Source organism: Nesoenas mayeri (assembly GCF_963082525.1).
Source record: "Nesoenas mayeri genome assembly, chromosome: 2".
NCBI lineage: Eukaryota > Metazoa > Chordata > Aves > Columbiformes > Columbidae > Nesoenas > Nesoenas mayeri.
The window spans coordinates 102,991,017-103,008,531 of record NC_137543.1 but is presented as its reverse complement, the minus strand read 5'-3'; the positions used below and the strand labels follow the sequence as shown (position 1 = coordinate 103,008,531).

The following is a 17,515-nucleotide window of genomic DNA, read 5'->3' as shown; positions in this document are numbered from 1 at the left end:
ACTGTGGAGATGGTGTAACTGAAAAGTTGGAAAACCAATTAGATTACTTTAGGCTGCTACGGAATGACAGCCTAATGCGGAAGTTATGGAAAACATCAAGTGATCTGACTCCAGCGAAAAAAGAAATCTTGTTGTTTTGCCCATTTCTACCACAAGAGCAAGAACAAAAGCAGAAAGAGTGCACAGCTGGAATCAGGGCCTTCTTTTTGGGGACAAAGGTGGGAGACACTGAGTCATTAGGTTGGCTCAAGTCCTTTCATGTGACTTTACCTGAGATTGAATGTTATGCAGACTTTTATTTTGCTCCTCCATCAGCTATCAGTGTATCAAATACCAACAGAAAATCTGTTTATATTCTATTCGGCCTCTTTAGCCAAACATTTGCTACTTAGTGTAAACCACAAGCTGTGTTTCTGAGTCCATTTTTCACTTGTCTCCACTGTGCCAATATATGTTTCTCTTTAAGAAAGTGCTTGATGCCTACTTTATATAACACACCATTGCTTCTGACATCTGTGTGTTTTTAATGGGTTTACCAGATACCTTCTGCATCTCAAACTGTTCTTTTGGCAAGCGTAAGTGCCAGCAAACTCCATAACATTTGGTTTTTCCACACAGCTGATCACAAATGCTAACAAGTGCTAACAGGAACGTTTTGCAGAAACAGTCTTACAGCAATAAACAGACTGCCAACCAAAAGGTAGTGTTGCCCTTACAAACTGGCACACCACAATGATGCCTTAACAGATGGCAGGGGTTGGCACCCAAAAGATCAGCTAGAAACAGCAAGCCTGTTAACAGTACTGTTCATCTCCAGGAAATGACAGTCATGTCAATTCTGTTTGGACTAGATGAAGTTCAAGATGAAGCCAGTCAAGATATTGTTGCTGCAGTTAGAGCTGGGATCCTTCTGTGTTTGTGTCTATGCAAGTGAGGACTTCCAGTTCTCACTCTCTCCTGCTCATCTGCTAACTTTGCCCCTCTGAGACTTACGTATCAAAGTGGCAGGCTTTGGTCCCAAGTATCTACCTGCTGGGGAACTCTTTGAGGCAAAGTTGGCTTCTACTCAGTGTAAATGGGGAAGAGTGGAGAAACTCTTAACACTGGATCCTCGAGGGTCTCAGAAGATTACTGTAAGCCAGAGAAGCTATCACCATAGGCTAAAACTCAGACCCAGCATAGGATGTGGCTTGTCAGCAGTCGTTATCTCATTTTGAGACAAATATATATTTATTCAGGTGAAACTCTATATCAGCCTTTATAGAGTGCCTAAGTTAATGCAATGAAGTGTTTGTATGCTTACACTTAATTCTGTTCCTTGATAATAATAGCAATAGCAGTGCTGTCAATGAAGAACCTGTGAATTGCTGGAGAGATTTTTTCATCCATTGAAATGCACTGACATCAGTGACATTATTAACCAGTAGTGTATATAGTACAAGATTATTCAGTCAGACATCAGAAATCAGAATATGTCTCTAAACAGGCATTAGTGGTAACATCTGTACTTAGAGTACAGTGTCTTTAGAGTAAGGAAAAGAGAAATACAAAAAGGGTAGTGTAGATATCCATGTGAGTAAACTGGTATAATTTAAACACCACCACTTTACTGCAGCAGTTCTACAGATGACCAGTAGTTTTGGTCAAACATGGCTTACTTCTCTGATGAAACTGCCCTCAGTTTCTATGCAAACTTGTATTGTATCCCATGACATAAAAACCCCCCAAAATTCTGGAAATGCTTTCCTGAGCCAAACAGCTAAATTAGAAATGATGAATGCATGAAAAAAAGGAAAAAAAAAAAAAAAAAAAGGAAAGACTCATGTGAGTATTGATGTTGGCAATCTGTCATCCGCTCTTCACAAAGATGTTAATGACACAGCTTTAGTTCTTGAACCTGAGTGTGCTCCCTTTGCCTCTCTGTACTGCAAAGCCACTTCCTGCTCCAAAAAGGTCATCTGAGTAGTTGTTAAATGACATGTAAAACTCAGGTTAATCTGACCAGATCTCATATTTTAGTGATGAAGGTTATTATTTTCAGAAGTGGAAAGAGCAGCATCTGCAGGGTATTTTTTGTTTCTTTGTTTGTTTGGGGTTTTTTTGCTGTTTTGTTTTGGTTTTTTGTTTGTGGTTTTGCTGTCTTTGTTGTTTTTTATAGAACATTTTTCTTCTGAGTAGAACAGGCCATGAGGTCAGAAACATCCTGACTCTTATCTGTCATCAAATCAGCCTTAAATAGCTAGGAAATATACAGGTGATTGCACTGTCCCTCCTCTGCAGGAAGCAGATCTATAGCTACAACAAACCCTATAATAGCAAAATACCTCAAATCCCAGACTGTAGCTTAGTCCTGGGGGTCCAGGAGGCCCAGGTGGCCCAGGGAAGCCAGGAGGTCCTGGTGGTCCAGGTTTCCCAGGAGACCCAACAGCACCAGCTTCTCCTTTGGGGCCTCTTGATCCAGTGACTCCAGGATCACCCTAAAATAAAAGGTGAGTCTATTGCTATACAGAACATGCAAAAGTAGATGCAAATAAGTAGGTTCATAAAATCATTGAGTGTTTTGGGTTGGAAGGGACCCTAAAGATGATCTAGTACTAACCTCCCTGCCATGAGCAGGGGCACCTTCTACTAGATCAGGTTGCTCAAAGACCTGTGCAACCTGGCCTTGAACTTTTCCAGGGAGCTAACATTCCCCTGATCATCTTCATGACCCTCCTTCGGACCCGCTCAAGCAGGCCCATGTCTTTCTTATTCTGGTGGCCCCAGAGCTGAACACAGTACTCCAGGTGGGGTCTCACGAGACCTGAGTAGCAGCAAGAATCACCTCCCTCATCCTCCTGGCCACACTTCTTAGGGAAGTACTTTGGCCAACTGAGAAGCCAAGTCTGCTGACTTCATTAGGTTTCACAATAATAATATTTTAGTCTTCTCAGACCTTTTCTACATGCTGTATTAGCGTGATACTGTTATACTAATAAAGACTAATAAAATACTAATAAAAATACTAATAAAAAAGCTGTTGTTTTTTTTTTACCCTTGGACCAACAGTACCGGGAAGACCTCGATCACCCTGTAAAAGAACACCAATCCTAATTACTTACAGTAAGAACACTACACAGGCAATGAAAACACATTTATGATATTTTTGCTTAATTAAAATGCCCACAGAATTCTGTGTTGTTTTTAAAAAGTCTTGTGATTAAAATAAAAAGTATCAATACTCTGGTCATTTAGGACCAACTTTCAATGCTCACATACTGTAAGAGAAATGCTTAGAAATCTGCTTTCATGTTCTTCTGCATAAAGGGTGGTGTAGAAGCTCACTAGAGGACCAGATTTTCCTCTAATCTCAGTCTTTTCCACATACTTCTTGAGGCGAGGTGAAAAAAAAATCTATTCAATATTTCAAATGCATATTCACTAGCCCTCATTAAAGGCTTATAATTATGTATTTATATCTGTTGGCCATTCTTTTATCTCCTTTTTACCAGATTAAATGGTTTGAGCTCCTTCAGCCTGCCCTCATCAGTTACATACTCAAGGCCCCTGGCCATCTCCATAGCTCTCTGCTGCGCATCCTTCTTGAAGTGAGGTGCAAAAAAATGGATGTAAGTAATTTGGAGGAACTTAGAAAGAGTGGCAATTTTGAAATATGTAGTTTTCAGTTCTATGGTAACACAAGAAAATTTGTCAGCTGGATGTTACGATCTCTTGCTTTCACAGAATCACAGAATGGTTAGGGTTGGAAGGGACCTCTGGTGAACATCTAAGTAGGTTCAGCTAGAGCAGATTGCACAGGAATGTGTCCAGATGGGTCTTGAATGTCTCCAGAGGAGACTCTACAACCTCTCTGGACAGCCTGTTCCAGTGCTCTGGCACCCTCAAAGTGAAGAAGTTTCTCCTCATATTCAGATGGAATCTTCTATGCTTCAGCCTGCAGCCATTGCCCCTCATCCTACCATCAGGCACCACTGAAAAGAGTCTGGTCCCATCCTTTCGTTTGCATGTTCCACACTCCTCCCCTTTTGCTGGCCCTGGGGCTCATGGGGATCAGGCATGATGCCAAGCAGTACAGCAAGTCAACAGAAAACTAAGTAGCCCTTTGCTGCCGGTTTAGGATGTTGAAAAGTCTTATCAAGTGGCGAGTGAAGACTGGAACTGCCACAAGTGTGGGGGTGGGATAATGTAGCCGCAGCACAGTAGTCAGCAGTTAAGACACGTACAGGCTGCTGCAGAAGTGTACAACACGTTGACGTCTCAGTGGTCCACAGAATCCAAACTTCAGTAGTAACGGTTCCCCTGGTATACACACACACACCACAGAGGATGCTTTCTGCAGGGAATATGCTGTCAGCCTGTGCCAGTCTGGGCTACCTGGAGTTCTTTCTTTCCTTCCCTCTACAGACTCACCTGCATGAGTCCAGTCATTACTGGCTTTTTACTGGCAAATCACAACCGAGTAGCTCATATTGCATTTGGAATATTGCATGCTGCAGAAAATGAGACCATACCTAATAGGGAATTCTGGATTTCTGAATATGCTTTTTGAGATGTGTTCCAATAAGACATTAGCAGCTGGATTAAATTAAAAAAAAAACGAATCCAGCCAACACTGTGTTGGAGGGACAATTATTTCTGATTTTTACAGCCTAGAATTGACAAAGATTTTCCACTGAAGTAGGAGCAAGATGTTTAACTTACCTTTTCTCCCTTCCGTCCTGGTGGACCAACCACTCCATCAAGACCAGGAGGACCCTGAGGACCCTGTAGATGTCAAGAAATCTAAAGTAGGTGCCACTTGAGAGCTGTCTTCATAGCACATGCATGTAAGTATTTTGGAACAACTGACAACACTGTATTATGAAAGACTTATGTGTAGCACCAGGTAGCACCTAACATGACTAAGTTCTAACATTTGTATTTCTTGTCTTTATATCTAGTATTCTGAGAATTTAGCTTTGTATCAAAAGAATATTTAAATATATATCAAACAATATCAAACAATCAAAAATAATAAAAAATTAATATAAACCAACATAATGTAAATGTTAGCAGGCAAAATAATGGTGTTATTCAAGAAGGTTTTGACAACACTACTACAGATGTGATGGGGTTGAAATCCATATGCACTTCAGCCATCCACACTTTTGGAAACCTCAGTGTCAGATGAGAGCTATTTGAGAAAACATTGGTATTGACAATGTCAGAAAGTGACTCAGGTTTTCTGTGTGAAGCCTCACTTAATTTTGCCTTGAAAACCGTACATTTCATTTTCCATCCAATTTCCTGTGCTGTATCCATGACTTAGCACACATTTGAGTGAGCAGCCAGGCTGGGAAAAACTGGGTTTGGAGAGTCAATCAGTCAGTCAGCACAGGTATTGAAGTAACTATAAGTGGAAGAAAGGGAACAGTTACATGCATTTTTGCATACACTATGTTTTTCAAATTGGGCTTGGAAAGCCTTTAATTAAATTTACAGGTGAGTATTCTGGCTTCTGAGAATCTTTTATCCATTTATTTATACATTTGTTTTGGGGAAGGATATGAATGTTTGCAGAAGAAGACAGAAAAAATTATTTTTCTCTTGTATTTGAATGGTCACAAAGACATCATTTTCTCTCTTTACTTTTCCCCTCCCTGTTTTTGCCCTTTGGATGCACTGTATGTGGTAGAATAACTAATCAATTATTTGTAATATTAACATGTTCAGAAATATTTTCAATAAGTTTCAAACACTTTCATATTGTAATTTGCTGTGATTACGTAGCAGAGAAGTCAAGTACTGTGATTCCTACAGGCTGTTCAGAAGTGACAGGCAAGGAAGAAAGTGTAGAGGGCTCATCCTCTACATTAAAAGCTGTGAAGAGCTGTCTCTGAAGAGCAGCCACGAGCAGGTTGAAAGCTTATATGCAAGAATCAGAGACCAAAGCAACAAGAGAAACCTTGTGGTTGGTGTCTACTAACAGGCTGACCAATAGGAGGGACTGTTGGCAAAGCCTTCTTACTCCAGCTACAGGAGGCATCATGCTCGCAGGCTCTTGTCCTGCTGGGGGACTTCAACCTCCCCAATATCTGCTGGAAAAGTAGCATGGTGACCTGTAGGTGATGCAAGAGAGGTCAACTTCCTGAGCCAGGTAACACACAGCCCTGCTAGGGGGGATGTGATACTGGACCTCATGGTCAACAATGCAAGTGAGCTAATCAGTGACATAAAGGTTGGAGGCAGCCTGGGCTGTGGCAACCGTGCACTCATGGATTTTGCAGTCCTGAGGGATGTGGGACAAGTGAAGAGTAAAGTCAGGACCCTGAATTTTAGGAAGGCCAACTTCCAGCTCTTCAAGTCAACTTCAGCTTTTTCTCAGGATGCCCTGGGAGACTGCCCCCAGAAACAAGGGACCAGAATAGAGCTGGCAGATCTTTAAGGACACTTTCCATAGAGCAAAAGAGCTCTCAATCCCCAGGTGTAAGAAACCAGGAAAGGAAGGCAAGAAACTGGCATGGCTGAGTCAAGACAAGCTGGTAAAACTCAAGGGCAAGTAAGAAATGCACAGGGAGTGGAAGCAAGGACAGGTATCCTGGGAAGAGCTGCTGTCAGTCCACCTACAGATCTTTCCAACTAAACCATGGGCTCTTCATGCACTAATTCATTAATTAGAGTAATTAAGAATAAGAAAGAATGGAAAATGGTTTCCTACTATCACAGCCCTTGGGTCATTAACAACAAGTTTCCTAACAACTAGTGGAGCAAGTGTGCTCTCAATACATCTTTTTGTCCTGCTCCCTACATCCTCTAGATGAGACACTTCATTCCTTTCTAGTCTTTGGGATTTTCTTCCAAGGAAACCTTGCTATAGAAGAATGTGGGTGGAAAGGCATTGCAGACAGCTGGGTCCCATCCTTTTGTGGTATCAGGATATTACAAGGTTAGCAATTCACAGAAGAACACCCAGGCCCTACAGCTTTGACAAGTTTAATGAGACAGAAACCACTGGAGCACCAGTCATGTTTAAGGCTTTTCATTGCATGATATGTTAGGAGTGTGATAAATCAGCCAGTGCAGGCTGTTGCTGTTGTTGTAGCAGCATGAAGTTCAGCACAGGCCTTGTTGGTTTTGTGGCTGGAAGGTTCTGAGCTCCATGTTGTTATTTGAGCACTGTTTACTACTTCCATTTTACAAGAACTGGCCTATGCTACTTTAACTGCAGGACAAACATGTCCTGAGTGCATCAGGTTGTTGAATCAGAGGCTGACTCTGCAAATAGTACTAAGACAGGACCAAAAGACTAAGAAAGTCTTCCAATTTATGTCTCTTCACCTTCAGCCACTTCTCACTTTCCTAACATTTGTCCTTAATTGTATATATTGTCTAATTCATTATATATCTGACTAGTTCTGTGGATGGAAACCCACATTATTTACAATGGGAATACATATTTTATAGATTGCTACGTGGTAAATGTAGGTCTGTCTGACTCTCTAGAGAAAATAGGTGAATAAGTGGCTCAAGAACAAAACAAACCATACAAAATTATTCCAGATCTGGCAACAAGTTCTAGTTAATTGATGTTGTTTTTTCCAAAAAAGTCACAGTGTTCTGTGTGAGTTGCATAGGAAAGATAGCCTCTCATTGGAAACAAAACAAAACAAAACAAAAACACAATCTAGCAAAAAAACAAAAAAAAATTAGACCTCCTCCCATTCCAAAATTTTCCTTTGCCACCCACTCAGAATCAGAGCAAGAAAAATAAGCCAGATGTCTTGTTTTTAATCCACAACCATGCTCATCTGAGTACTGTCTCTCGAAAAATGTCAACTCTCTGTGGAGGGAAAGCACAAGACTGATTTAGCAATTCAGTCTCTGAAACAAGTCTTACTTGTGGCTGTTCACACAAAATACTAAGAGTGGCAGACTAGGCTAAAATGTTAAACCAGTACTCATCACCCCATCCTCTGTTTCTGGAGGCTGCTGGTCCCAGGCACATCTGAAAGCCCGTGAATCAGCTGGATTTTACAGCACAGTCTACTGAAATGAACTGAAACTGATGCTGACTTTCCTGAGTATTATGTCTGCAAAATCAGGTAGATTAATAGATTTACAAGCCATATAAATTCTTTCTGAAACTGAGATAGACACCTCCAGGAGAAGGATGAGGTGAACATCTAAGGCTTTGACTGAGTTTAACCAATGGCCAAGTGTGCGTTAACAGCTCAAGACTCAGTTTTACCTGGCATGAATACTCCTTCTCAATGACAGAAGTCTCATCTCCCATGTTACCCAGCTCCAAGAACCTCACTCAGGAACATGTGCATAAAAATGTTCTTAACTTTCACTAAATCAAAGCACTCATGTCTGCTAGCCAGTCTTGATGTGACAGTGTCACAATTCTTCACAACGTCAAGGATACATGGCAATTCAAATGACCATCAAAATGGATCAACAGTGGAAGTTGCAGTGTAATGTATTTCATATCAACATTTTTTAGAAGAGGTATTCCAAATTAGAAAAGCAAAGAATAGTGTCATTCCCATCTCTCTGCCCTTTACTGTCTTCTCTGAATCAGTTTTAAAGCATTTTGCCATTTTAAAAAGTCCTCTTGGCATTATCCTCTTGTCCTCTTTCTTTCTCACATTTCTTTCTCACTGACATACACTTAGACCTTTTCAGATATTGAAATGAAACCCTTCAAAGCATTTATGGGTGCTGTGAATTAGGCATGTACAAAATTTGCATTGTGAAATGGACCTCCTACAATCTTGATGAGTAAAGCAAAGCTCTTAATTACACTAGCAGTAAATAAACATCAATATATACTTACTCTTAAAATCTCAGTCTCTCCATCAATGTCTCCAGAACCCGATTCTTCAGGTTCTGGTCTATTCTGAAATTAGGAGAATTCAATTTTAAAATACTGCTTCTAAAGATGACAAATGAAAATATCACTTGCCAATTAATGTAAAAACAGAGTCAATACTTTTGCAGCAGACTGTCACTGGTGAAATAAGTTATAATACAACAAAAATATTTCAATTATGTTTCTGGTGTTTCATACCATTTTATTTTGTAGACACTCAGCTTTATACCTACCTTCAGGTGCTCTATGAGTACAGCAATAACGATCCTGCATGATATACATGCTGTATGACTGTTTAAGTGAACTGAAGATGAAGCAATATCTCAGAAAAATTTTAACTTCAGAAAAATGTCTGTCAACATTAAGAATATCCTAAAATGCATACCTAATAACAAGACACTATTTCCTAGAATGTGCGTCCTAGTTCAAAAGCCAAATTGTGAGATTCCTACAACTGGAATAAAAAAAAAAAAGGTATTTTATAAAGGGAAAGTAATATACTAAAACATTTTCAAAAATATTTTGTTAGAAAAAGTGTTTGGGTTTAGTGTTACAATCTAGTTGTACTCATCTATAAGACAATTTCATAGATTCAAGCTGCTTCAGCTTCAAACCCGTCTTCATACATTATGGAACCTATAGTGCCAACTATGGTCATCATACAAAAGAACTTTTAAAACCTCTAAAGAAAAAAGTATTTTACATGGAAAATTTGCCATGACTTGTCTGCATAGTATATACAGCAAAGTGAAATGAAGTCCACTTATCCAATTTTTTTTTAATTATAGGACTTTCTATGAAAGTTTTGTAGAACTCATAATTTTAAAAATTAAAAGAAATAAACCAAGATTTGCAACAAACGAATTGGCAGTTGAAATATGACTTTTCTACATGTGTGAGTTCCACCACATTTAAAATGAAATATTGTCAACTCATATAAAAGTAAATTAACTACAGATTCTCAATGCAAGTGCTTTGTGAGTTTCATCGCTGTCACACAATACTTGGTGTGACAAATAGTTTTGTTTAGAAGTCCACCACAGGACTTACACTGGTGTCAGTGGTGGGCTGTGTCTACATGTAAAAGGTCCAAGTACAGAAAGGAGATGAATCTGAAACCTGCTCTTTAACATTGAAGGAGTACTGAGCATTCAAAATACAAACACTTTCACTTCACCACACTCGTATGTGTTGTAGTATTTAAAGACAGCAAACATAAGTGACTGTTAAGTGCTTTATGAGTTTCATCACTGTGTATGCTTTATAAACTACAGCCCAAAGTACACAGAGAACTAGTACCTGGGTTGGTTATAATAGTACCAAAGCTAAAGTTTCAAAAACCCAGGAGTCAGGGATGCATTCCCTGGCTGCACTTCACTTCACTTCACTTCACTTCACTTCACTTCACTTCACTTCACTTCACTTCACTTCACTTCACTTCACTTTCAAATAAAAGGCCTTGAAACTTATTATGACAGACAACAAGGAAGTAAAGGCTGTGCCAGACCTGGTGTTCATTGTTATGTTTAGAGAAGTGGACTTTGGATGAGAAAAGCTGCTGCATTGGAGCACCTTGTCCTACTGATCTGGAGCTACATTGCTGGTCTCCTGAAGTCAGTTTCAGTGGAAGCTAAATAGTGTAGTCCTTCATAACACCGTTACTCTATTTTTATGCTACATGAATTGGTATAATTTAGCAGACCCTAGATCAGGGAAGCATGTAATTCGTTTTGGTCACTGGAATATGTTGCAAACTATATTGTTAAATACTCACAATACTTGGTGTGACAAATAGTTTTGTTTAGAAGTCCACCACAGGACTTACACTGGTGTCAGTGGTGGGCTGTGTCTACATGTAAAAGGTCCAAGTACAGAAAGGAGATGAATCTGAAACCTACTCTTTAACATTGAAGGAGTACTGAGCATTCAAAATACAAACACTGTCACTTCACCACACTCGTATGTGTTGTAGTATTTAAAGACAGCAAACATAAGTGACTGTTAAACCATTTCTGTGTTCAGTAGTGGGAAGAAATTAATAATTCAGGTTTATAATGTGTTTTTGAGAAAATTTCTGTTTCTCTTTTCTCTCATATATTATTGCTTTTGCACAGGAGAACACACATATTGACTGGCTTTTAAAAATGTGAATACTGGCTATTTATGTAGATTACAGTACTCACACACTGTAGCCAGACATTTATTTGCATTTCTGCATGAGTGTATTAGAAAGCATTATTATCTCTGTGGCAGTCAGGCTACTTTCCCAGAGAAAAACCTCCTATTTAATTCTGGATTCCCCTAAGGTAACCCAAGCTCATTGACAGAGAAGCCCAGATACTCACTAATCCTCGGGAAGGAGCAGACGGTCCTCCAGGTCCTGGTAGTCCAGGGGGTGCTGGCAATCCCTCGCCGGGATCACCCTAAAACAAGAATGAAGATAAATAGCAAGGATTTAATCATATAAATGCAGAACAGGGATTTTCAGCACTAGCTGCAGCCTGTGTGGATTTCTAGTCACAAGAAACCATAGAAGTGTCTGCTCAGATGCTATGAGCACAGGGGAACCTTGCTCATTTCTAAGACAAGCTCCCAAGGAATATAACCTTTGCATTGGCAAAGGAAGAAAGGACTTTTCCCTTTCTAACTTCTGCAATGAATTTGCAAATATACAAGCAGCACTAACAGTGTTTTACAGTGTATATTTATTGTCTGAACTATGTTTTACTGCGGTTCTTGCATTTTTTAGGGTATATTTTATGACTCCTCCTAAATGAAAAGGTAGAAAGTGTGGTCATGGTACTCAATAAGTAAATCTCTTCATTTTATTACTACTATCTGTAATGCTTTTTCTAATACCACCATGTCATTATTATTTTTCTATGTGTCGACCTTTAGCTACTGCCAATACTATGAAAAGCCCTGTTCAAATCTGTGTAATTTTCTCTCATAATTACTACCATCTCTTCTTCTTTGGCTTTTTTGTATCATCTCTGACATTTTGCTGAGACTAGTTTCAGGTGCTTCTGCTTAAGATATTTACAACTTTCCTTGATTTTTCTGCTCAACTCCAGTATTTTTCATTCAAGTCAAGAGTTGAGGTTCTGTCTCAACTTTTTAAATCTTAAGTTGAAAGTCTTTTACAATGTAACTTTTCATTCTCAACTCTATATGTGCCTTTTTCTGGAGAATTCACTAAGCGGGATTTGGCCCTTGTGTTTTAAACTCTTTTGAGAGAAGGATGCGCCTCTGCAACCCCTAAAATGGGGACAATAATGTTTCATATTTAAATAACTGGCAGATCATAAATAACTGGCAGACAAAACCATTATGATTGCTTAATATGCACATTGTTTTCATCAAACGATGGGCACTCATTTAATTTCCTTTTCTGAGATCTTGTATAGCTCTAACAGCGATTGATCCCTCTTGTTTTTACCTGATACTTCTGACAGAGGGAATGCCAAGAGAAAACACAGTGTCATCCTCTCTCTCCCTGGCATTCAATAACCATAATTCACTGTTCTGAGGAGTTCCTCAATGTCCAATTTGGACATTCTTCCTACATGGTGATCCTGATTTCAGGACACATGTCCATTTAGAGGGGAAGAAAGAGCAACATAACTGCTCATACCTCAGAGTTTCTCATACCATGAAGAGTGAAAAGAAAGAGCAATATAACTGCTCATACCTCAGAGTTTCTCACACCATGAAGAGTGAAAAGCTCAGCCTTCCCCCTACCAGTGCTTTCATGTAGCACAGATTCCTATCCACCCACCCTGACACTGCAGAGCTGCAAAGTGCAACCTCCTTCCCACCTTCCACCAGGAGGACAGAAATCAGACTGGTTGCACTGGGCTTTCTTAAAGGGGTAGAAATCACAGCGACATAACTGACACTGTTAGCCAACCTCTACTGATCTATGCTTTACCCTCTATCCTGCCAATTTGTTATCTGTTTTTATCAGCATTTTAATTATGTTCTCTAAATTAATATATTCAGTCACATAGCAGGAAAAAAATTTACCTGCCTCTTGGTCACTTGCTCTTCATGCTTCAGAAGTCACTAGATACAAGTATTACTGCTTTTCTTTGTTCCCTGTGGCTTTGTCAAATGATTCCTATAATAATACTTCACTCACATTGACAGAGAATGTGTTTAATTAATTTGGGGCTGTTCTCACTGTCAGACAGCATGTTAATTTAGAGATATTCTTCATTAATTTTAACATATCCTTTGCTTTTTTCCAGTGACTATTACATTAGTTCCTGTCAGTGTTTTGTGCCTGTTTTCATGAAGTTTCTTCCACTTTGTGTGTATTACAACGGAAAAAAAACCCAAACAACAAACAGCTCTCACACTTGGATCGTAGTCATGTCTAGGAAGCCTAATTTTATCCATTCCCAAGGAGCACCTCATGGTTGTATCTCTGCACTAAACAATGACCACAGCGACAAAGTGACAGGCCCACTCTCCACTGACAGGTAGCATCCCATTCATTCCCAGCTTTCCAGTTTCAGTGAGAAGAAACAGAAACAGGCAGGTGGATACTGCTACTGTTCCTCAAATTTAAATATTATTCTGAAAAAGTGCTGACTGTCTTTATAAACCATAACAGATTTGAAGTTTTTGTTTGCATAGATAAATTCTTTAAGCTTTGCTCACCCTGCCAACATAACAGGTCCTAGGAAATCACACTGATTGGAATTAACAAGTCTGGAGACCATTCTTTGTCCCTGAGGTCAGATAGAACAGACTGTCTGTGGTCACAGGACTTAAGTACTTGGCCCCAGCCCTCCTTTTAGCCCTTTATGTTCAAGGCTAATATTTTGAGCATGGAGTTTTTGTGTAATTTTGATAACATGAGAACTATACTGCAACCCATCAGCACAATGAGTAGTTGAAAGTAAGAAGCCTGTTGAGATAACACTGGGTGAGCATGTAGAATGAGCAGAGCCAACATATGCACAATCTTGCAGCACATTGGGAACAATTAACAGCCATTGCTACCCCTGAACAATGCTGAGGCATTATCTGAGAGAAGTCTATTTGACATGGGCCAAGATATTGTTGGGGACCATGCTTGCAGGTCTGAATGATCAGCAATTCAGTTAGTTCCTGAGCCTGTTTCATTTGGCAGTGTAGATGTAGCACTTCTTGCTGGAGATCAAAATAGTTATCCAACAATAGTTTCAGCTTCAACAGCTGCAATATAAAGCTTCTTTTGCTAATTTACACTTTTCTTATAAGTAGAAAAAAATGTAAAAAACTATTATCTTGAAAAGCTTTCCATTTGCTTTGTTTTCATCAAAAGCAGTCTGACTGACTTTATTATTTACTAACATGGATTATTTATGTCAGTACCAAGCATTCTGGAAATTACTCTGGCCACAAGAATGACCAATGCACATTTGCAGGAAATATGGGAAGCTAATTGTCGAATGACATTAATGTAATTTTTTTCAGCCTTTTCACTGTGTGATTGACAAAAGTATAGGCAAAACTGAACCTTTGCTTGAGGAGCTATAGTAGTTCCATAGTGTAGAAGAACCAAAGGAGTCTCCTGGCAAGTGACCACAGAGAGGGAAGGCATCTGCATCAGCTCTGTATCAGGAGAGAAGAATGCAGACAACTAGCCAAACGGGGAGAGAGAGTTATAGATAATCATGGGCTACCAACACCTGTGCAACTTCTAGGCTATGTTTAGAGATTCTACTCCTGCTCAAGGGTTTTAGGAAAAATCATAGAAAGGCTGATGAGTATGTTGACATGTTGTGAAGGATTGACAGATATTGTAGACACAAAGTGCCAGCTCAAAAGAAAGTGAGAATCTCTGCCACCAGTGGAGCTATGAAAGACAGTACCTTTTTTCCTCAGAGACTGCTGTGCCACATGTTATCAAGCTTAGGAGGAGGTATTATTCCTGCATATCATTGTCCCAGTGATGGCTCTCCAAGAGCAGAACAGCCAGTGTTTCACCCTGCTGTGCAGTCCAGTCATGCAAGGGAATGGTGGGTTGACAGGCTCTTGAGCCCACGTAGACCTGGGGCAAAACCAGTTTGCCTCTCTCACAATACAGTGAAGTGCTGTTCTCTGGACACTAAAGACCATGTTAACTCATTTGTTGCAGAATATTTTTACTTGAACTGTACTTTGCCTTTGAGTTATACCAAGATCTATGTATATTTGGTTATTAATATTATATATAGAATTATTATTAATAGTAAAACCTAGAAACCATATGTTACTATTCTCAGCGAATTTTGTGTGATTTATTTTAGAAGCACTGAGCTGTTTGTGAAGTGCTGTTGAAAATCCATCTCTGTTGGAAAGTGATTGCATTGGTTACACATTTTGGCATTATATAAAAATACGATAGAGGTTTGAGACCTGAATACAGAAAGGAAGGAAAAATCATTTCATAATGCCATAATGAAGAGTGTCATAGTATTTACTTGTCAGCTTATAGTATGGAATGACACATAAGCCATAGCAATTACATCCACTTACAAACTCAGTAGTCATTTTGAAGGACCTATTAGAGAAGTGACAGTTTGAGGTACATGACTGTTACAAAGCAGTGCATGCTACTCTTCTAGCTTTGGTAACCTTAGCCTAGACTATCTTGGACTTTAACAGCACAGTGAGTTATGACACATTACTTAGAGTATACTACTGTTAAAATGTATCTAGAACTGCTGTAATATTTTACAAGTGAGATTAATGGCACTGAAGTTGTTGGTGGTATCACAATCACTTCTTTCAGCGCCTGAACCACAGAACACTTAGATGATACCATGCACCAATTGTTGCATTGCCAAGAGGCTGAGGGAGGTTATCCTTCTACCCAGCTCATCTGAAGTGCTGTGTCCAGGTTTGGGCTTCCCAGTACAAGCAAGGCAGGGGCATACTGAAGTGAGCCCAGTTAAAGGCCACAAAGACAACTGAAGGACTATAGCTTCTGACTTACGAGGGGAGAATGATACAGATTAAACAATTTAGCCCAGAGAAAAGACAGCTTTGGGGAGATCCTGTCAATGTGCATATATATGCGATGGGTGGGAATGAAGAAGATTGAGCCAGACTCTTCTCAGTGGTATCCAGGGAAAGGACAAGAGGGAATGGGCATAAACTGAAAGATAAGAAATTCCATTTACCTTGAGGGTGATAAAGCACTTGAACAGGTTACCTAGAGAGGTTGTAGAATCTCTACCCTTGGCAATACTAAAACCAAACTGTACACAGTTCTGGGCAACCTGCTCTAGCTGCTTCTGCTTTGAGCAGGAGTGCTGGACTAGGCGATCTCCAAAGAGGCCTTCCCACTGCAGTGATTCTGGGATTTTGTTATCCATGCTGCAGGTTTTAGTACCAATGGAGATGTAAGTAGCACCCTGACAAAGTCCTCCACCAATAAGACCGTCCTTAATACGGAATTATACGGAATTTATTTTTCTCTTTGGTTTTGTTTGTTTGGGGTTTTTTGTTTGTTTTTGTTTGGTTGGTTGGTTTTTTCCCTCTAGTCTAGATTCTTCTGCTTTCTGCTGCTAAACTGCCAGTGCAGTCCAGGGTTGATGATAGAATGAGGAGTGGGGAGGAATGGAGAGATAAAGCGAAGAGACTCCTCATTCAACAGGACCATCAAACTACCCTTGCTGATCTGCCACAAAGGTCTGAAATGCCTGCACAGGGCACCTGTGATTTCTGCTGCCAACTGATTTAATATCTTACTGATAATCTGCCATACCAGCCTGTCTTTCCTGAAGAGCCTGTATCCATACACTGCAGCACTCCAGCTGTGAGCTATCCCACTCTGTCTTTGTAACCTCGGAGAGATGATAGCCCTGTAACTGTGGAAGGACTTCTAAGTCCTCCTGTTTGTCTCCCATGCTACACCTGAGATGCTTCCTAGCTGAAGGCCTAACATGCCTTCACTTCTCTTCAGTTTTGATAACCCTTTGCTCAATGTATCTGTCCATCACAACAGACAGACTGTTCAGCTAGACAGAGAGACAGCGGTTTCCCATGCAGTCTTGTGACCTTTACTGGAGACTAATTTTACCTTTAAATTATTCTGAGCCCTTCCAAATTGAATTTGAATAAATGAGCTTTATATGGGTTACATTTGTGAATTTATAAAGCCTGAATTGCTTTGGTAAACAGATGAAATGAATTATTAATTTGGCACTTGGAATAACTGGATGAATGCCAATTTTGTGTACAACATGTCTTTTAATAATAGATTAATCCATTGTAGTTCACCTTAGCTCAGAAGTGGTAATAGTTGTTACTTCACATGGTTTAGCTTTTAATTATATTAATTTAATAAGGGTAATATGATTACACTGCCCCTGCTGAATGACTTAGCCAGTGGAGTAAGTTGCACAGAGCAATTATTTGTAACAATTGACTTTTTTTTTTATTAAGTGCTAAATATACCCTCTTTAGCTGTCCTGTGAAAGCCCAAGTTTTTCTACTGCTGAAGTTTCTTCATATTCCTGAAAAATCCTTATGATTCTGTTATGGCTGCCCTTCATGCAGATTCATGGGTGAACAGCAGGATATTTAAATTCTTACTGTGATTCCCTATTATTATTATTTTTTCACAGTATCACAGTATGTCTGGGATTGGAAGGGACCTCAAAAGATCATCTAGTCCAATCC

The 17,515-nt window shown here is 39.6% G+C and overlaps 1 protein-coding gene across 1 annotated transcript in view; it reads right to left on the bottom strand.

Moving 5' to 3' along the window:
- COL15A1 (collagen type XV alpha 1 chain) overlaps positions 1–17,515 on the bottom strand; it is a gene marked incomplete at its 3' end in the record, with an annotated part of 130,389 nt that overhangs the window by 52,622 nt on the left and 60,252 nt on the right. Inside the window, exons 10-14 of the mRNA XM_080364172.1 lie at positions 11,200–11,277; positions 8,819–8,881; positions 4,702–4,764; positions 3,035–3,070; positions 2,325–2,477 (exon numbers count right to left, since the gene is read on the bottom strand). Of these exons, the coding sequence (XP_080220298.1) occupies positions 2,325–2,477; positions 3,035–3,070; positions 4,702–4,764; positions 8,819–8,881; positions 11,200–11,277 (393 nt within the window). The remainder of the gene's footprint in view (positions 1–2,324; positions 2,478–3,034; positions 3,071–4,701; positions 4,765–8,818; positions 8,882–11,199; positions 11,278–17,515) is intronic.